Raw genomic sequence first — 22,263 nt, 5'->3', positions numbered from 1 at the left:
TAGAAAAAACGATCTGGTCCCTTTAAAAATTACAAACATGATTTAAAACGTTAAGTAATAAAACCTCAAAGGACAGGTGTCAAGGAAGGAAACAACACCAGGAGCTGGCATTTACCAAGTGCCTTCTGTGTGCCAGGCACTGCCGGGCTGAGCACTCGAGATTCAGTAACTCAATCTTTCCAATGGTTCCATGAGTCAGCGACAATGGCCATTTTCATAGGAGGAAACCAAGGCTTACAGGTTCAATAACATGACCAAGGCCACACAATAACAATGTTAAAAGTCAACCCACACTGCTCTGCCACACCAGTCACTCCAGACACACCCGTGGTGTCAAGTCACTGCAATCTGCGGTTCCCTCACTTCTCTGCTCCCCACCTGCGTGGGGCAACAGAAAGGAAATGCAGAAACTAGAGCGACAGGCAGGGCCACTCCCTGGGGAAGTCACTGTGGCTACGCAGCAACAGTTACAGGATGCTAAAAACCTGCACCGAAAAAGGGACCCACATAAAAAGTGCACCTGTATGACAGTGAATAGATACAAGTCTACAAAATCACATAGCTGGCTTCGGAATTATCTAGGACACTTTTAAATGAAATAAATGGGGAAAGTTATTTATAGAAACAGTTAACATTGCAACAGTGATATTCACACTCAAGTCCTGTTGCTACAGGTATGTGATCTTTCACCAATAACCTGTTACCCTTCCAGAGCAAACTTCTTGGTTAAAGGTTTATCTCACACCAGGCTCTAGCCAGCACTCCGGTTACATGCTGGCCATTTCTAGTGGAAAACACGTAAGCATGTGACAATATGATCTTGCAACAGTACTGCCTGCACACACAAGCATCTTGCCAGGTATAAATTACCAGGAAGACATCAGAAGGTACTTGGTGTCTATAGTCCTTTAAATCTTGCTCTGGTCTAAATTTTGTGGTAAATTTTATAAATGAATATTAGTACCTTTGTACTTTAATGAAGACTCCGTGTTTATTTAGATAGCACAATTGATTCATGCTAATCTAGGCTAATCCATGCAGTCTCTTTAAATCAGCATTCTCTGAATGATCACTAGCACATGCTTTAGAATTGGCTCAAATATTATTAAAAACCGCAGGTTCTTTGGGCCACGCCCATGATCTACTAACTCAGAACCTATGGAATTGGAGCCGGACTGTGCTTTCATATAAGGTGCCCAGCTGATTAATGCACAAATAAGGGCTTAAGTCAAAATGTAAACCCTGTACTGTGTGTCAGCTGGTAACAACCAGAAGAACTAAATTTAGTCCCAAAGGGCATACCCTGCAAATGCAACACTATAAAGTCAGCCAAAGTCAAAAAGTATATCAAAGAAATGGAAGAGGAAACAGATATGACAGAAGCATTTAAACACTAAAATATAAATTAAAAGAAAAAATTTAGCCACGCAATCTGAACTACAAATTTTTTGAATTACAGAATCACTTTTTAATTTATTTCTAAATAGTTTGGAACTAGAATCCAGCTAAACTGCAGAGGTCTATTCTAATGAGCAAACAAGTGAGCTATTATCACTCACACAGGCTAAGGAATCACTAGGGGCCAACTATATACAAAGCGCCACCTGGAGGCACAGTCTTAGCCTTCAAGGAGCCTGGAGCTGTGGAGAGAGAATTTAAATCATCAGCTTTGACCCAAGACAAAATGCAACCCATAACAAAGCTGGATATTTCAAATCTTGCTTTTTCATCGAATAATATGTAGCAGATGCTCTGTGTCTGTACGTATAGTTGTACTCGCCAATGTGGCCTCCCTGCTTAAGTGTATGACAATGCCCATCCCCCTTCACCCTCTTCAACATGGCACTCATCAGGGAGAACATGGAACCCGTCTGCCTGGGGGGCCTCAGTTTACATATATTTATTCTATGATTAAATATGAGGAATAGTTAAGTGTTCCCTTTTACTCTCAAAAAAGTCTCATTTTGGATGTAAGTTATATGGTCATTCTAGTGATAATATTCATCTTCACCAACAGAAAAGCAAATGGTGATCTCGTTTCAGTTTGTACTTATTTGATTATTAGTAAGATTGGATATTTTTCATGTTCACTGAACACTGCATCTTCCATGAATTGATTGTAAGGGTTCTGCACCCAATATCAACGTGTGTATGTGACTGAGGGTGGAAGGGGGTCAGAAAGTTCCAACCCTCCAATCACGTGGTTCGCTGGCTTCCCTGGCAACCAGCTCCTAACCTTGGGTTACCAGGGGCTTTACAAGTGACCTCAGTAGCATAACAAAGGACATCTTTGGCTCTCACCACTTAGGAAATGTCAAGCTTTCTATTAGCTCTGTGCCAGAACTGGGTATGAAGAACAAGTATATATTTCTTACTATAAATCACAATATCACAGATTGCCACATTGCAGCCCTTACTTCGGGAAGGCGTTTAATAATTAAAATTTTAGTTTTCTAAAGTATTAATAGGCAGCAACTTTTTATGTATGTGGATCAATTCAGGAAAAATTAAAATGTGTATAGGTACTTTTTTCCATTCAAAATGGAAACAGCTTTTTACAGTAGCATCGGGATAAAATGTATATTCCTGCAAATTATATTGCCTTCTTCATGGAATAATGCCAATGACAAATTTTGCACTCCTTATAGCTTGAATCTTCTGACATTAGATTTGGATCTTGCTGGGAAGTCTAAAGGTTGCTCCTTACTGAGTTATAGCCTCACAGCAATTTAACTGTGTTCGTATATTTAGCAAACATGGGTTTCCCCAGTGACAGCAAGTAAACACTTGTGATTTACTGGCCCAATGACAGTGAGAGTCAGAGCACTTTATTCCAAGTAAAATGCAATTGGCATAAAAAAAAATCGTTCTGTATCTGGAAAAACAAGATTCACCTAGAAAATATTTAAATGCAATTCAGCAGTTTTAGTCTCAACACAACTATGATTCAATGTCTACATTAAGCTGCAGGTAGAATAACTTATTACTCTGAATAGTACCACGTCTCTCTAATGAGGAAAAGCAGACAAGTCAGAAATTGCCTCTCTCGGCTTGTGAGCTAGCATTAGCTAACCAGCCATCAGTGAGCCTCTACCAGAGCATCACATGACTAACACTACACCACCTCATAGGTTATGTCAAAGCTGGCCTCTCTGAGTTGCAGAAAAATTAAGACATATAGAAACACATTAATTTTTCACAGCTTATTTGCTTGATATAATCTGGTTGTAATATCTAGCATTTGCCTACTTAGCACTAAGTGCCAAGGAACAACATCCCTAAGAGGTAGGTGATATTACCATTATCCCCACTTCTCAGATGGAGAAGCTGAGGCACGAGAGGCTCAGTTACCTGTCCAAGATTACACAGCTAAAAGGTGACAGACCAGGACTTGAGAACATAGGACCTATATTATAGTCACTAGAGGATCCCACATCCTGCAACTAGAAAAAAAAAGGCACTATTCTTTATTAACTGAGCTAATATTAGTAGAGATCAAAGCCTCAACTTAAAAATTAAGAGAAATAAAAATCCTGGTTAAAACTATTAAGTCTTTCCTCTTTCTAGTCCCAGGCAAAAATGTCACTAAGAACATTTCACTTCCTGCCTCCCTGGAGCCCCTGCAGGTCTGTCTTTAGGTCCCACCAAGTCTCCATGAGCATTCAAAGCTGCAGTTTCTCTGCTGAAAAGGGCAGATGCTACAGCCTCTCTTTCTTAAGCTCTGATCCAATGCGAGGGCTCCGGATGGAGAGGAGAAAAGCTCTCTGAGAGATCAGTGGGTCAATCTCTGGTCAACAATAGGGAGGGCCCTGCAGGAGACCCTGCCTGGGGAGATGTGCGTGGAGGGGAGACGGCTTGCTTTGGTGGCAATTCAGAACAAAACAAAAACCTCTGGTTCCCATGTTATCTAAATTCTGTGAACATTGACAGTATGTTTGAGTCTCTTCTGTATACAGCACAAGGAAGAATAACTTAGAACATCATAGTGATGACAGCAAAGTATGTTTTGGGGTCCACCCAAAACTCTCAGATTTCATCCATAAATGTTTTGGAACTACTCCCAACAACAAAGAACAAACAGGGCACAGAACTTTTAAAATGCATCCAGCATTTTTACTATTCACAGCTCAAGCAGTGTGGGAGAGGAAAAACTCAACAGTCCAAGGAACACATAGTCATCAGCTTCAGCAAAGAGAGGGAACCATATCTACACATATATGTTGTATAGGCATGCATTTATGCAGAGGAGACTCCTGAAAGGATACAGAGGACACCAGTATCCCTAGTCACCTCTTGGAAAGGGGACTGGGAGATGATATGTGTGGGCTGGGGGAGAAGGAGAGTAAACAGGGTGAAGACTTACATCTTTTAAGACTTATTCAATTATCGTGTGTATTTTCTTTTGGCGGGGGGCAGGTCATGTGTATTTTCAACATCCAATACCTCATAGGCAGTGAAGGGACTAAACCATCGGGACCACCCAGTCCAGGCTCTGGAATTGACTATCAGCATGGCCTTGAACAACATACATAACCTTCTAGGGCCTTCCTATCCTAAAATGAGGTTGCTGGAGCAGGGAGAGAAAAGTCTACTGTAAAAACCAGAACAGAAACTCCATGAGAGCATGGCCCTTGTCTGTCCATCTTCCATAATGCCGCGTCCCTGAGGCCAGACACAGGGCCCAGCACATCGCAGCAATGCAATAAAGGCTTTTAGTAGATATAATTATACCTGAATTGACCTGAACTAGCAATTATGGCTCCTCTGAGATCTCGCAGTTTATGATCTTGGTCTACCTGTGAGAAAAGAGGATAGCTCACGAACCCGGACCTGATCCAGGCACTGCTCTAACAGACAAGTAACATCAGAAGGTCCCCACAGGAGGCCAAAGGAGGCCCTGCCTAGTGAAAGCTGATAATGTTGAAATGATCATTACTGTGAGCTCCTTGGCTAAGCTGAAAAATGATTTTTTTCCCTCTTTTGGAGAAAGCAAAGCTACCTTGAACTTCCAAGCCACTGAGCATGTTAGCTCCCAAGTGTGGATTTCTTCCCATCTGAGCCCTCTCACCACCTGGCCCAGGGATCTGGGAAAAATTAATCCCCATCTGTAAAGTGGAAAGATTATCACCCATAACTCATAAGAGTGCAGTTTCTTTTTATAAATGTATATACCATTGTCTCCTTTAAGGCTACTGAATCGAATGAAGGGGCTTCCATCAAACATTTTGCTTAAAAAAAAAAAAAAAAAGTTACCCTGAAACAACTGTATGCCATGGAGAAAAATATTCATGGGTTAGCGGTACCTGAAGTTTCTCACCATCTTCTCCTTCCCTGGGGAGTTAACAAAAGACGCAAGACTGCAACTAAAGCAACACCGCTTCAGGGAGGCTCCACGGGGACCCTCCAGCACACTGCCTGGCAGAGAGTTCAAAGGAAAGGAGAAAAGCTGGTCCTTCCTCACTGTTAGAGGAGAAAAGGAAAGCTGACCTTGTGACTGGCCACCACGCTCAGAGGGGGGGGAGGATGACCTTTGGCGCAGTCTCGGCACAAAGGGGCGGGTAGAGCCCCAGCGCAGCGGCGGCGCTGTAGGTGCAGAGAACTTCCCAGTTCTCACTACCATCCTCTGATCTTCATCATGAAAGGAACTTAAGTTAGCAAAACTTTTCCATTGCCAGCGCTGGCCAGGGAGCTCAGCTGGTTAGAGCGATGACCCCATATGCCAATGTTGCAGGTTTGATCCTCGGTCAGGGCACATACAAGAATAACTAACTCTGATTCCACCTCCAGTAAGAGAGGAATGATAATTTCTAAGACCCTCTTAACACAAACCAGACAATGGCCCAAATTCCTAAAGAGGCTTGCTAAACTTCTATGTTGAGATGTCATACAAGTCCAAAGCTCTACTGTTTGTAAGAAGGAAAAAGGGATTCACGGGACCTAAAGTTGATGCTTGAAGAATCGGTTAATAAATAACTAAGGCCACTCAGATTGGGATGAAAAGTATTGACAATAGTGAATATTTACATACTGATACCAAGGTCTGATCGAAGAACTCTCCACATACATTATGCCATTCAAGTCCAGCAACAACCCCATTTGAAAGATGAAGAACCGAAGGCTTGGAGAGGTTAGGTACTTTGTTAAAAATCATTGCTAGTTAGTGGCAGGGTTAAAATGGATCTTAACCAGTTTAAAACTTGGCTTTTAATCACTAAAATAAATTACTTAAATTAAAATCAATAGAAGAGTTTCAATAACAAAACAATTTAAAATAAAGAGATGTCTATTATTATGAATTTGTGTTTTGATAAAAATGCTGTTATGCAAACTTTCTAAATCGATGTTTTCGAGAAGACATTAGCCTAAAACGGGAAAAAGAGTATGTACTTCAGAAACGTGCGATACAGAACGCTCACGACAGTGTCATCTTGAAAAAGGGGAAGACCAGTGACAATGAAGACAAGGCAGTGGCATCTGTAGGCTGAAAGCAATTTGATTTAACTTTGAGGAACAAAAGCTTATTCTTCTAAGAAGAAATCAAAACACATTTTCTGTGGAAAAAAAGAAACCATTTTAACTGCATTGCCAAAGTAAATCAGGCAGAGGGCATGTTAGATCTAGCTGCTCAGGCCAAGGAGACAGGAGGAGATGCCAATGAATTGATTTTGTTTTTTAAAAAGGGATCAAGAGAGAGAGAGAAATCCTGCCCCAGCCTTGATAACATTCTGTTTAGAATACTAAGTCTAGTTTCTAGTATCAACCACCTAATTGTTTAAAAAAAAGAAAGAAACCTAACCAATGAGTAGATACATTTTGAATATCTGAATCAATCTACAGTAAAACAAGGGACTACCATAAAATAATTTGGCCAAAAATCCAAATTTAAACAAAAACATTTTTCAGGAAAAAAGACAACTCTAAGCACTGTATTAGACTGTACAAAAAACACATAATACTCCTGTCCTATTGGATTAGCCATATTTTAGGGCAAATCTTTCAATTCAGTCCAGAACCAGAGGTCTGGGCCCAGGAGGAAAAGTTTCAGGATCTCTCTACTTGGAAAATCAAATCATGTTAAATATCCTAAACATACTCTTTCTGGGGCTGTGAAATTTTTTTTAAAAAGCAAGAAAAATTTTGATGAATACACTCTTTTTTTAAAAGTCGTTTATTGTCCCTTCCCTCCTTTTTCAGAGTCCGTTCTCCACTGGGGCCATCAGACATGATCACTCAGCAGGTCCCAACCCTAGTAGACTAAACAGGGGACCTGCTTTCCCTGGACCAAGCTGAGGGGTGAAGCCTGTGACTCAGCAGTCAGGCTGCCTGGGTGGGAAAGTAAACCCCACCACAGGCTTGCTGGTAACTCTGTATGAGTTCTTTAAACTCTCTTCATCTGCAAAATGAAGAGAGGACCTATCTGTTGCCCGTTGTGAGGATTAAATCCATTAATGAATGGAATGTGCCTTTCAAAGCATACCAGGTATATGGTAAATACTCAATAAGTGGTAGGTATTATAATTAAATTACTCCAAGACTCATGAGCATTCATGGTATTCTCTCTACTTTTTAATTCCTTTGAAAATTTCTATAACAAAAATTTTTCTTTTAATTTCAAAATTAATTACAAATTGAAGACTAGGAAAATGCACCCCCTTTCTGAGTCACCTGTGGGCTGATTTGGACCCACAACACAATATGAGTACCGTCTACTGAGAGCCAACTACACGCCAGACACTGTCCACTTGCCTTAGTCAATAAATTCCACATTCAAGGAAACAGGGAATGGGGCCGTTAAATACAATTTCCAAGCAGGAAGCTAGGATGCGAGCATGTCTTCTGATCAAATTCAATGCTCTCTTACAAAATCCTGGTGGATGATTGTGTGCTTTGCAGGAAATATCAAATTTAAAACAGTTAAATGTGGTCAGGACTTCAGATGATCAGATCAAACTCCGATAGATTCAGGCAGAATTCGGACCAAGAAAAGCAGCTGAGCTATCCTAATTCTTTTAATCTCCCCAAATCTTAAATTCCTCGCTCCAGGCCAAACCAGGCCAGGGTGCATTAGCAAATCTAATCAGGCTAAGCTGTCTTCAGCAAGGTCTGCCCCATCTCTCAGCACGCTGCCAGGCTGATGATTCATATGCGACACATGCCTACTTTGCAGCTAAACTGGCTGGGTCTCCTCCCCTTAGATCTGAATGGATAGACACTAATGCTTCTCTAATTTACCAAAGTCACTCGAGATTTCAGTTCTAACATCTAAGGTACCATCTAATATGTCCAATAAAACTTTCTGCAATGATAGAAATATTCTGTGTCTGCACTGCCTGATATGGCACACCCTAAATTTTTTATTTTAATTCATTTAAATTTAAGCAGCCTCAGCCAAGGAGGGGGTCTAGATCATTGGTGGAAACATTCCATATTTATGGGTCCAGGGCTGCCCCTTCACGAGCATCCCAGGATGGTAGAAGAGTTGGTCTTGTAACCAGAGATCTGGCTGACATCAGTTCCTCTTTCCAGCTATGTGACCCTGAACACGCAGCTTATGGTTTCTACTCATTGGTTTCTTGTCTATAAAACTGGGATGCTAGCATTCATCCCATTAAGAGATGTTTATAATGGAGACATGTTAAATACATATCAAGTGTCTAAAAGACAAGAATACTGAACTGACACCAGCTGCTTTTATAATCTTCATGCTCCTCCTCCTTTTCCTGAATTCCTCCTGGTTGCTTTCCCAAGGCACCAGTAACTGACTAAGACGCCAAAGACAGACTTCTGCTCTGTTTCTCATCTTTAAAGGAAGCGCCTATTCGGCTCCTAAACTCAGGCAAAGGGGCCAGATCTCCCCCAAGGCAAGGTTCCAAGAAGCAGCACTGGAAAGCTGTAAGAGCCCCTGTTGACAGAATTCAGAAGCCTACCCTTCCAGGTTACTTCTAGGTCATCCCCAACCCCTCAGAGCCTGGGCGGATTATCAGAGGAGTTTCACTCAAAAGCCACTTCTTTTCCCTACTCAGCCACACCAACCAAAAGTAAAAGAACAATAATAATCATCAGCAGCACTAACTGAGCATTTCCAACATGCCAGGGCCCTGGGCCTCATGTGTTATTTCACAGAAATCTAACTGCCACCTTGAGACAGGTAACACCATTTCCATTTTCCAGTGGGATAAGTGAGGCCTAAATAGCCAGAGAACCTTGCATGGGTCCCAGTGCTGGTGAATGGAAAACTTGGAAAACTTGGATTTGAACCTGGCTGCCTGACTCCACCAGTCCACGCCCCCTTGTCCCACCCTGTCCCCCTTTGCTTTAATGTTCAGGCTCTCATCACAGCTTCTGGACCATGACCAGTCCTGAGTGTTCACACTCACCCTTCCACGTATAGGAAACACAAAAAGGATGAATGCTACTCAAACCAGGACAGGAAGGAGTAAGATAAAAGCTAAGCCGACATCAAATTATCACAGGCATTTTTTTTTAAGCAATAGCTTTGCAAAATAAAATTGCCAAACCAAGAAGCCTTTACTTTTGCTTTTTAAATGCTTCAAAATATTTGGTGGAAAGAGTAATATTCCTACTGGGAATATTTCAGAATGATGGCTCATTCAGAAAAACTGGTTTTCAATTCAGTTAATGGAAGAAGCTTGCTCTCAACTTTTACAAATTGCGGTTTACCTTGAAATGACAACGCAATTGTATTTCATTTGGTCTGCATGGTTTTTTTTAAAGGGAATTTAATATGTTGTTAATGTTTAAAAACCTTTGGTGAGTTCACATTTTAACAGTCCAGGCTCCCACCATTTTTTTTTTTTTTTTTTTTTTTGCATAAGATCTAGCAACATTCAGTGCCTTCTGCCTTGTGGTAATGCAAACCCTATAGGTGGGTTATATGATTTCCGGTTTGTCACAATCCCCACCACTCCACATTGCCTCATAAGTAATCCTCTCTCCTCTTTATCATGCAGGCCAAGCCCCTGGTGGCACCTAAGTTTATGGCCTCTTTATAAGAAGCTCTGGATAGAAAAGGAATCATGTCTTGTCTTCTCCAGTCCGATCAGCTGCTGGAAAACACCCTCACCTCCCTACCCAGTCATTCCTTTCTCCCCTAAGCTCCCCAGAGGCTCACAGTACCGCTCCCCACCCTCAATGTCAGCAAAACGACAACTCACCTGCTACTCTGTGCCACTCCGAGCTCTCTTCACAGGTGTTGCAAGCACCTCCCCATTGACGCTTTCAGCCCCGCTAACCGACATCAAACTTCTCCGCTCCTTCTGGTTTGACTTGTGCTCCACTTTTGTAACTCTAAACCTGAGGGGGTAAAGAGGAGATTTTTATGGGTTTTGCTTTTCCAGTAAATAAGAATTATGAGTGAATCCAGCATCACCCACCTAGAGGATCCCAAGTAAACTCAGCCCAAGTCAGGACGGCCACAGAAAACACCACAGGCAACAGGAGGGGTTCCTGCCTGCAAATCCCCTGCCCCCTGCCGAACCTTCGGGCAGATTTTTATCAGACACATCACAGGCTATGCCGGATCCTTTATAGAGCATGGAAAATGGATTAAACATGTGGTACTAAACTATTACACAGCCTCCGAGTTGGGGTTTCTAACGATGACGTGCGCTTTAACATCAGGCTGGGTAAAAGCATAACTGGACTAACGTAATGATGTAATCAAAGTGTTCGCTCGGACTCTGCCTGAGTCATAGTACACCTGTCAGAGCATCCACACACACAGCCAGGGGATCTCCAACCAGGGATTTTATCAGTACCAATTGGTCGTAGGGTTTTTGTGTCTAGTTTTTGTCCATTATTTTGGAAAGCAAATTTGGGTTAATATTCATTAAGAATTAAGGAGCTCTGGCTGGTGTGGCTCAGCAGATTGAGCACCGGCATGCAAACCAAAAGGTCCCTGGTTCAATTCCCAGTCAGGGTACATGCTGGGTTGCTGACCAGGTCCCCAGTTGGGGGTGTGCAAGAGGCAACCACACATTAATGTTTCTCTCCCTCTCTTTCTCCATCCCTTCCTCTCTCTCTCTAAAATAAATAAATAAAATATTTTAAAAATGAATTAAGGAAAAAAAAACAAGGAAATTGAGTAAGGGATTTTTATTAAGATGAAAAGTTAAAGCAATTTACTCAAGGTGACTATTTTTCTAGTCCATCATCACCAAATCCTGAAGCCTCTCCTAACAGCGTCTCTCTAGTTCTGGCCTTAAGTTCCCTTAAAAGTATCTCAAATAAACTCTTCTTTGTCCAAAATGAGATCACCCACCACCAGGAGGGTGGAGCCTGAGGAAGTGAAAGGAGGATTGGGGAAAAGTTGTCACCAGAAATCTGTTCTGTTGAACTGTAACACTCTTTAAGTAACACAGGCTGGAAAGCAGCCTGCAATCATTAAACGCTCCCAGTATTCTACACCCGAGGAAGAGAGTTGGATTTGGGGCATTCAGAAAAGCCATGTTGAATCTGAGTTGAAAATTTCAGCAGATTTTTCTTTAAAGCAAACAAAATATGCTTTGTCTAAACAAGCTACAGGTTCTCGCTACATCCCACATTCATAAATTCCCATGACTCCGCTTCTTAATAAAGCAGTGTGGTCATGAGATGCACTGTTTAGCTGCGGGCAGAGAGCCCAGCAGTCCGGTCTTCATTGCTTGTGCAACACATGGAGAAATTCAGCCGAATTAAAACAACAGCAGCCAGCATTTCCCGAGAGCCTTATAAATGCCAAACACGGACCTACATCCGTTGCATGAGTCACCTTATGTACTCTTCACAGCAACCCAGCAAGGTGTCATCATCATTCTCATTTGATGAAGGGAGAAACTGAGGCACGGAGAGAAGCAAGAGTTTGTAAGTAGTGGTACCAAGACTCAAACGAGGGAGATGCAATGAGTCCGGGCTCCTCTTCCCAGAGTTCGTCAGTGGACAAAGCAGGATCATGGATGCACTAGTGTCAGCTTTGGCACGGCGCCTGCCCGTTTGGTCCAGCGCACATGCGCTTAACCAACGCAGCATTAACAATGCAGCTCCTGCGTGAGACTCAACCATCAAAAGAGCAGACACTGCAAAAATGCTCTCTCTAAATAGTCAAACTGATGCATTACTTGAACTGCAAGACCTCCACATCACACATGGGTCACAGGTAAACGGCACTTTAGGACTGGGACACCCAGGACTCAGGGGAGGTGAGCTAAAAGAAGGCAGTCACAGGAATCCACATGGAGCTGACATGCTACAGACTGGAGACCAGTGGACAAGCTCCACTGCTTTTCTCCCCGGCACACGGCCAGACATTTCGCAGTGGTCTGGGAGTTCAGTGAGGCCGAGGGATTGAGTTCTAGACAGTGGCGTGTCAGTGAAATGACACGTGCCGCTCCCAGGCCCATTTCATTGAAACCTCTTGCAAACAATCCTCCGCGTACTGTCTCCTGCTGCTAGCAAGTCCAGCGGAGCCACAGGCGGAAAGGATCTGGGACTGGATGCCCACTGATCTTTCTATCTCCACATGCAAAACAGAAGCTTCTGTTTACTAAATAGTTGAGATTTGGGCTTCAGCTATTCTAAGTGTGATGGTCAATTTTGTCTGTCAGCTTTACTGGTAAAACATTATTTCTGGGTGTGTCTGTGAGGGTGTTTCCAGAAGAGATTAGCATTTGAACCTGTAGTCTGAGTAAAGGAGATCAACCCTTCCCAACGCAAGTGGGTATAATCTAGTCCCTTGGGGGCCTGAATACAGCAAAAAGGCAGAGGAAGGGTGAATTTGCCTGTTTTGCTGGAGTTGGGACATATGTCTTCTTCTGCCCTCAGGCCTTCAGACTGGGACTTACACCATCAGCTCCCCTGGTTCTCAGGCCTTTGGACTTGGACTGAACTACATACGCACCAGCTTTCCTGGGTCCCCAGCTCACAGCCGGCTGAACATGGGACCTCTTGGCCTCAATACTCGCATGAGCAAGTCCTATAATAAATCTCTTATGTATATCCCTATCTATCTCTCTGGTTGGTTCTGCTTCTCTGGAGAACTCGAACACAGCACATAATTAATTTTCTACCTCAATTCATACATCTGACATCTGATCTAGCAATAGCCGCCTCTTAGGATTCCTCTGCTGTTGGAAAAATGTAGACCTCAGACCAGAAAACTCCTGAAAAGTCCAGAGGTACGACCTGAACCAGGCTACGGAGAACACACTTTACATTAACAGTTCAGTACCAACCCACGTGGCACAGCAACCACGAGACACAGACCTAAAGCACCCGCAGGACGCTTACCTGCCCACAGAGAGGACGGTGACCTCTCCTTGACGCCTCAGGCGGCCTTCTTTGGACTTGCTGGTAGGTTTGATGAAGTGCCACCGCTTGTGCCTACACCGGTGACACACATCCCTCTCAACAGCACCGCCCACCGTGTGCAGGTGATGACCACAGACGTGCTTCCCTGGGGTGCCTCCAGGTGACAGGGGCCCGGGGCTCACAGGTGGGCTCCCAGGAGTGCTAGGGGTCACGGGGCTAAAGTGGGAAGGAAAAAAAAAAAGATAGAACTGGTTACTTAAAAGAAATACCAGCTAAGGCGATCGCTCTCCCTGCCATGAAAGAGGCAGGATTAAATCAAAAGAAAAAAAAAATGTCTCCTCCAATTAAACCAACAGGCTTTGGGAACTGGCAATACTCACCTCTTACAACTATGCAAAGACAGCTCATTTTAAACAGCAATAGTGTGACTTATCACTTCTAGAATGAAACTAACTGGCTGGATATAAATCACTGCTTCTAATGGTGATACACAGTTTATTTTTAAAGTAGGAGGTTTCTTTCTAAACAACTGCTCTCCATTCTCATGTGATCAGACTAATTTCTCACACACAGCAAAGTGCCTGCCTAGATTTCTCAGCGAAGAGATGCCCTGGAGGACTGATAAGCTTAAATTCCAATCAAATTATCCAGTGACTTAAGATAGAATATTTGATCGAATTGACTACTGCATCAAAAAAAGAAAGCTTTTAGGTCGAAATATGAAAAGTGATGCTCAAAAGAAATGTTAAAGGAGTTGATAGTAGTAATAATAAAACTAGTTAACATAGTATTCTAAGCATTTGATATATGTTAATTTAATTCACTTTATAGAACCTTATGAGGTAAATTTCAATTTCTTCATTTAAAAAAGATTAGGCTCAGAGAAGTTTAATGAGTTGTCCAAGGTCATACAGCTAATAAGTAAGTAATGGGTCTGAGGTACAAATCTAGGAAGTCTACTTCTAGAAACCATGATCTTAATCATCATATGTTGTTGGCAGCCGTCCGTCTCGAGAGACGATGGTGTAGCTTCTTAAGAGTCTATCTGCACCGCCGAGAATGGCTGTGCAGTCCGACTCGGGAGTGACACGGTATCTGTCTCCTCCCGTGTTGAATCGACATCTTGCGATGACGCTGGAGTGTCCTCTCCAGCGAAGCTGAAGCTACAGAGCCTGGGCAGGGTGATATGGAGGGTCTGCTGTTGCCCATGCAGCAGACCCCCCCTCTCTTCGCAGCTGAAGGGTCCAAGGGAAAGACGGAGTCAATACAGCTTGGCTTCAGGTGCGCCGCAGGAGTTGCCGGTGTTGACTACAATGTCAAACCGCCTTAGGGACTCCGGCTCCGGATTTTCTGTCGGAGTTTACTCCCTTAGCCTTTCCCCTGAAGAGGTATGCCGCAAGGCAGCGGAGGTTTTTTGGAGTCAGAGTTTTCCTTCTCTGATGTGCCCTGACTGGAAGATCGAACCAGCGACACTTAGCTCGCAGGCCGACGCTCAATCCACTGAGCCAAACCAGCCTAATCATCATATAGGGCTTCAGAAATAGGAAGATCATTTTGATAATCCGGAAGAAATCCAGCCAGACCATCCAAAATATTAAAAAGCAGAAGTATACAGGCCAGAGACTGACTACTTTCCAAAGGCACATGTCAAGGTGCTGGTCCACTAAAGGAGAAGGAATTAAAACAGGACAGGCCCAGGCTGACAGGGAATCAGCCCTCTGACAGGGTATAAGTGGGTGCAGGTGGGTTCAGGTGAGGTGACACGTCACAGCAGAGCCTGACACCTAGGACTGTGCCGAGAGCCCCAAAGGCACACGGAAGTCTCACGGTTGCAAAAACCATGCTCTGTGCGGCTGAAACCAGCGTGCTTGCCTATGAAACAGAAGCACAGCCGCTGGTTGAGAAGATACTCTCAAATATCACAGAGGACTAACAGCTTCCTAGCATTCTTTAGGGATGTTCTTCATACTGTTAAAACAAAAACACACAAACAGCAGCTTTCTGGGGGAAAACAATGTTAAATTAACACCACATAGTAGAAGGTTGAGTTCAAAAGTTGAACAGATTCATTCAATAAACATCAAGTACCTGCTGGGTTTAAAACCCAATGAAGGCACCACGCCATGAACTAACCCGTCCCTAACACCAAATGTCTGTGCTCAGGGCTGGAACGTGGAAGAAACCACAGCTCATGTGTCACCATGAACTACACCACCAGAGCTTCCTGAGCTGACCTTCTTGCACTGAGTTACCTCACCAGAGTGGAAAGCTAACATGGCCGGTTTGACAAGCACATATTAAATATTTATGATATGCTGGGTGCAGCACCCACAGAGTAAGCCATGTCACTCAGCCCCAACTTGCCTTCCTGGCCCTTCTCACTATTGGCCCAAACATGTTCCCTGGCCACCTCAGACTGCACCTGTCCAGGTGCGTCCCACACTTTCATGCTCCAGGGCCATTTCTCCTAAACCTTCTCTGCCTATGAGCAGCCCCTGCCTCTTGTCTCTGCTTGTCACATACCTGACTCAGATGGCACTTCTTTGGAAGCTTCCCTGGCCTCTCACTGGCTCCAGGGACCCCTAGAGCACCTGGTCTTTATATCTCCTACAGCACTCACATGCTCTCCCCAGGAGGGCTCACACTAGACAGAGGATCTGAATGCCTCGTTCCAGCACAGTACCCAGCATGCAGCGGGCCCTCAAATGCTCCTTATTGGAGAAATGAAAATTTATATAGAAATGAAGTTCTGTAATTAATTAGGAAGGACTAGGATGCTCAACAACCATAATCAAAAACTGGTAATACTAAAGTAGAACCTCGCAGGTGCCCCCAAACCAGCTCATTTTTCATTAACCGTCATTGTTCATGGAGGTCTTTCAATGCCTGCAGTATTTTGTATTCCTTATAATAACCCAATGACGGTACAGTGGTTATCTTCTTATAGGAGATGGAACTTGACCTCAGAGTGGTCAGTTAACTTACCCAAGAAGAGATGCTCAATAAGTAGTGCAGGTAAGACTCAACCCAGTTCCCCAGAAGCAAGGCTGTTTCTTTCTCCCATCACCATTCTCTAACACAGCAGTTCTCAACCAGGGGCAATCATGCCTCCAGGGCACACCAATACCTCACAAAGCCACGAATGTTGTTAAACCCTCCAATGCACAGGACAGTTCCCCACAGCAAATAATTATCTGGCCCAAATGTCAACAGTGCCAAAGTTGGGAAACCTGCTCTAGCAGACAACTGAAAAAATGTCCCACTCATGAAATGTGGGGGAAAAGCACTCACCTTTCAGGATCAGACAGGGTGTTATCTGCTACCATGGCCTTTAAAACATCAGCATTTGCTAAGGGGGAAAAAAGGTAAAGAATTAACATAGCATGAGAAAGATGAGTAATCATAGAATTATCACATCAGAAAAGCTGTTGCAAAAATATTTGATTGAGTTCCTTCAGTTCATAGAGGTGGTCCTGGGGCTCCAGAGAAGGAAACCCTATAATATGGCACCACACAGGAGCTTTGTATTGAGTGACAGAGAATCTACCCAGAGGAAAGCACATCCAATACAGAGTTCTGCTTCCTACACATCATTACACTGTAACACAGGAGACATTTCTTCCCCCTCTCAAAGGCTCTAAGGCATTCAGCTCACTTGTCTAAGTATGTAATAAAATATACCCTTGTACATCTTCAGAAACTTGGATGCCAATGACTTCTATGTACCCAAATAATAACTTCTAAACTCTGGATACCCATAGGTATCAAGTTCATCCCACATATCATTTTCCATGTGGGCCATTTGACTTTCCTCTGCTTCCTGACCATATAGAACCTTAACCCAGGCCAGATGATTTTAAATTTTAAGGGTTGGTCACACATACAAGTTACCTAATATGGACTCAGTTAAATTACACTTCTAATGTTAATTTCTTTTAAAAAATCTATTTTGTATATGGCTGTCAACAAAAGCCAAATTGAATCTACACTTCTGGGGTCCCCACCCCATCCCTATGCAGACACACCACTCTTTTCGCCTCTTCTAGAAAGTGGTCAAGCTCCCAAGGATAAAAGACCGAACTGAATGTTCAAGTCTGTCTTGACTATTTAACTGGCAAGGCCACATGTTATTATTGAGTCCTAACCTTTCCATTGATTTTTAAAGCACTATTCTTATGACAAGCCACAGCAAATCCTCTAGGGACAAAAGAATAGAAAGTCACTATTTACTGTGGGAGCTAACACCAACACTTTGTAGCTGACATCTCAAATGTTAACTTGGAACTCTGGTTCCAACTGCTGCTTTTACACATTAACAGTTAAAGGTTTATACAGTGTTTTTCAACTTATTTTTTCCATTGTTGCCCCACCCGGGAAACTTTTTTGACCTTTTTTCCTAGTCACCTCCCCATGAAATCACAGCACTATAGATAAAGCTTTTCATGTACTTTATGTATATCTGTGCTTTACGTATAAATATTAAGCTTTTTGACCCCACAAGCTAATTTTCACCCCATCACAACCCTTGCGAATGCATGGGTTTTTAAAAATATATAAATTAACACAATATATCACTCTTTTCTAAAAGAAAGATTTTTTTTTTTGCCTTTCATGACTATCTGTGAGAATGCCTTAATGTATTCCCAAATGAAATTTTGTTCTAAATAAGACTCTTGTCATGACAAAGAAAGTACTGAAATGGATTGTCAGTGTCTTCTCCCATACGACAAAGACGACACGTTACCCTCTGAGAGACAAATTTAAGTATATTCTAGTGATGTCACTCATTTTACCTTTTGACTAATATTAAAGATTCAGAAAAATGATTTTCTTTCAAATAAAGGTTTAGGGAATACACAATAATTTGCCAGTTGACACTTCTACTCTTCCATAATTTACAAAATTCCAAAACTATGAACAGAAAAGAGGAAAAACAACCACAAAAAAGGTATGAAGACAAAAATAGTACTAATAGCCTAACAATAAGGTCTTCAAAACAAAAGTTTAAACAGTGGTCTGAGAAAATTAATCACCTGTAGAATGATGACCTCCTTCAGAAACATCAAATTCTAAAATGATCCCAGGAAGATTAAAACATATTAAAATAATTTCTAAAACTTATTATTTATTTTTTTAAAGATTTTTAGAGAGAGGGCAAGGGAGGGAGACAGAGAGGGAGAGAAACATTGTTGTGTGAGATAGTGGTTGCCTCTCACACGCCCCCAAACGGGGACCTGGCCTGCAACCCAGGCATGTGCTGACTGGGAATCGAGCCAGCACCTTCAGTTCACAGGTTGGTGGAGTTCAATCCACTGAGCCACACCAGCCAGGGCCTAAAACTTATTTCTTAAAGACTTGTGTTGTTCCTCATGTGCCCATGTACTCCTGTACCTCACCCTCATCTCCTAGAAATAATTAGTAAACAGCCCTTTTGGTTGCTATGAGTGAAATCTTTAATAATGGACACCAGTTTCTATGCAAAATCATCCACACTTATCCTGTTCAAGGAGGTCTGGTGTGTGGGATGAACACACACGCACACACACATACACTCTTGTCTCTAGTCTAACTTCTAGTCTATACCAGGCAGTGTCCTTCGGTAATCTGTGCCTTGGGAACAGTTTTGGTTTCCTGTGATGAGAAGACTTTCTAATGCCACCATTAGGACTTACACACATGATTTAATCTAGTTGTAAAATTACTATAAAAGGGCAATAATCTAATTAAATTCTATTGAATACATCTCTCCTCCATAACTCCATTACTCATAACTCCAATGCACCATAAAGGATGGTTTCCTCTGCACTTGTCAGCGTTCCATCAACTCCACCTCCCTCCATGGGTTTCCGGAGGACAGGGGGAGTGAGTTACAGGGAAGAGAAAGCCTGTCAAGAACAGGGGCAGTGATTTCCAGGAAGTGCTTCCTCTCTTCTTTCCTGACTTTCTGACTGATATGTGCATAAAGCAATCAAAATCAGAAAAGAGAAAAGAAAAAAAGAAAGCCCTGTTTTCTCTCCCGCCACTACTCTCTACACCATTTTTCCTTACAATCAAGGCAGATTTCCCAAGCAAGAACTACTATCGCCATCAGCGAAGTTAGAGTGCCTGGATGTGCCAGGCACTGGCTAAAAGCTTTACAGACCTTACCACATTTGACTCTCCCAACCACACTAACAGGAGGTAGAATTATGACCCTCATTTTATAAATACAGAGACTGAAGCCTAAAGAATATAACTGGCTGGTCAGAGTCACACAGGTAGTGACAGATGTGGACACAACCCTGGTCTCTCTGACTCTATTTCACCCTGATGTTCTTCCTCCTCCTCCAAGTCTACCCCAATGATGGAGAGCTCAGTAGTTGACAGGATGTTTGCATTATCATTACCGCAAGTTTCAGAGGCCCACAATAGTTCATAAAGGAATCCTTTTTTGCATAACACAAATTGCAATAAGTACTTCATACAGGGATCCCTCTGCTTGGTGTGAATAATCAGGGACACTGGGAGAAGAACTGCAATACTCTTATTACTCTATCAGATGGTTCAAGGGCCTGGAAGAGAAGCTCAGCTATGGAAGTTGCAGGTACTTTCCAAACCCCATACAATGCAAAACAAAAACCGAAACCAAAAACCAATGACCTCGCAAACACTCGTCAATCCAGCTTCACTTAGAACCATTAAAGATGGCACTGTAGTTAGTCCAAGATTTGAGATTAGGAGGAAAATCATCAGTGGTCAGGTTAGCTGATAAATTCCTCCTTCTAGAGATACTTACTTAAAGTAACCTGATTGGCAACACTCAAGTATTATGTTATGTTTAAACCATAAACATAAGACTGTCATCATGAATACAGGTGAAATATTACCCCTTTAGCCAAATTAAAAATGCAAAGCAGAAGACAAGTCATACGTCACAATTGCAAAAGTTCAAAAATATGTAAATACAGACAAAGAAAACCTCAATAAACATGGGAAAATGGTAATGGATGAATTGTCCTTAATTTTATTCCTTTTTTTTTTTCAATTTTAAAAAGTTATACTATGCTGTGCTTATAATTCAAAAGAATTATAACACTGAATTAACACCAACAGGGATGTCTAAATTGATAGCAAGGTCAGAGTCTCTTAATGACAGAGATAAAGAAAAAAATTAAAATGGATTTGTACTATAGAGGATTTAAATCTCAAAGGCAAACTGAAAAAGCTAGGCTATAACTGGTAAGAGGCCCAGGTATGTAACTAATCACCCAGCTGTGTTTGGGGGGCAGGCTGGAAGCTAGAGAGGGCTACTGCTGGAAAACCAATGTCCTGTGAGATCAGATGTCTCCTGGTGGTCAAGGAGGACCAAGGGCTGCACAAAGAATCAGAATCCCCATCCATGCCCACAGGTCACTGGCCAAATGCCAGGCAGACAGAGAAGACAGGGGAAGAGGGTAAAAGAATCGTACTGAAGAGGAGCAGAGGAGAAGGAATGGAAACAGTGCCTTGAGTATCACCCTAACCGGGAATCAGCGCAGCTGAAACACAGAGGCTACTCTCCAAAAGAAAAAGGACATAGTTTTTTTAAAAAAGAAAGAAAAAGAAAAAAAAAAGAAAAAAGAACAGGCCTATTTGTCCTTGAGTGTGGGAGGAGGTGAGCTTGCTCCAGGGACCCACGTGTTCCCTGGCTGCTGCCGGCACCACCCTGCCACACACGGGTTGTGAGACCTGGCGCAAGTTTCTTACCCTCAGGACCTCGGTTGCCTCTTCCGCAAAATGGGCTGGTAACAGGGCCGGCCTAATCAGGCAGTTCTGAGAATTTAATGCATTAGTGTTTCCAGAGTTTCACAAACTAGCCCAGCTGTATATTTTAACCCTTTGAAGGGAGGAAGTTTACCTTCCCTCTCTCCTGCTGCCACAAAAGAGACAGTAATGCAAGTGGTTAAGTACAGGCTCTGGAGTCAGATGCTAGAGTTCCTGTCTCAGCTCTACCACTTGCCAGCAAGTCAGTGAAGCAGTGTGGGCCTCAGTCTCTCAGCTGGAAAAGGTAATAAAGTATCTGAATCACAGAGTTGTAAGTCCCTGAAAAGCCCTTAGAATAGGCCCAACAGGTAGCAAATACTCAGTGCGCACTGTGCACTTACACCTCAGAACTCAGCCCTGGGCCACTTCACCACAGGTGGCATCCTTCAATCGATACAGGCCCTCGTCCCGCTCTCACTAACTTAGTGACTGCTCAGCTCTCAGAAGCCTGGGCCCCAAAGGCCTCCACGCTCCCCAGAGCCACGGAGGCAGCTGGGAATGCACAGGCACTGGGGCAGGGGAGGGGCCGTCCATGCCCTACTTTGTGCACTTCTGTGACAGCTGAAGCTTCTACACCAAGAACGTGTTTGTGTATTGCCTGTGCAAACTAAAAACCACTTTTCTATGTGAGAGAAACATAGACCATGGAGCACTCAAGAAGAGCATCACCAAGGACTGCTCCCTGACGGAAGATCTCTGGAAGACAGATCAAAATCCAAGCATTCTGGTCTTTTTCGGTGTCATTTTTAAAACCACTCCTTTAAGTTTGGTTATCTGGTTTTACATCCTGCAGAAACCAGAAGCTGCAAATTAGAAGAGAGCAGTGGCAACACTGTGCATTTGAGAGAGACCCAGAGAGAACTAGGCTGCTTACCCCCATGGGAACTCAACTACCTGGAGCCTTCATTTCTTCATTTGTGAAATGGATATAACACTAACTTTAGATGTATTTTGAGGAGTCAATGAAATTACACACATAAAGTGCCTAGACCTATGCCAAATACATAAAGCACACTCTGTAAAGAACTATGCAAATTATGCAGAACCCTATGAAATGGCTGTTCTTCCAGGTCACTAAATGGACTAACAGCCCGGGCCAGGCAGATGCTCTTGGTGATAGTGAGGATCACGGGGTAAGGGCTCTCCAGGGAAGGGCTGGGGCAGAAGAGCAGGTAT

General features: G+C 42.9%; 1 protein-coding gene across 1 annotated transcript in view; it reads right to left on the bottom strand.

Annotated features, from left to right (window-relative positions):
* The window catches only part of RELL1 (RELT like 1), a 62,056-nt gene that overhangs the window by 5,216 nt on the left and 34,577 nt on the right, over positions 1-22,263 (bottom strand). Inside the window, exons 4-6 of the mRNA XM_090266991.1 lie at positions 16,597-16,654; positions 13,285-13,521; positions 10,176-10,314 (exon numbers count right to left, since the gene is read on the bottom strand). Of these exons, the coding sequence (XP_090123117.1) occupies positions 10,179-10,314; positions 13,285-13,521; positions 16,597-16,654 (431 nt within the window). The 3' untranslated portion in view covers positions 10,176-10,178. The remainder of the gene's footprint in view (positions 1-10,175; positions 10,315-13,284; positions 13,522-16,596; positions 16,655-22,263) is intronic.

Source organism: Furipterus horrens, unplaced genomic scaffold (genome assembly GCF_987537825.1).
Source record: "Furipterus horrens unplaced genomic scaffold, mFurHor1.1.pri manual_scaffold_2, whole genome shotgun sequence".
NCBI classification, from domain to species: Eukaryota; Metazoa; Chordata; class Mammalia; order Chiroptera; family Furipteridae; genus Furipterus; species Furipterus horrens.
Note: the sequence above shows the minus strand (reverse complement) of the source record. Positions and strands in the feature narration are given on the sequence as shown.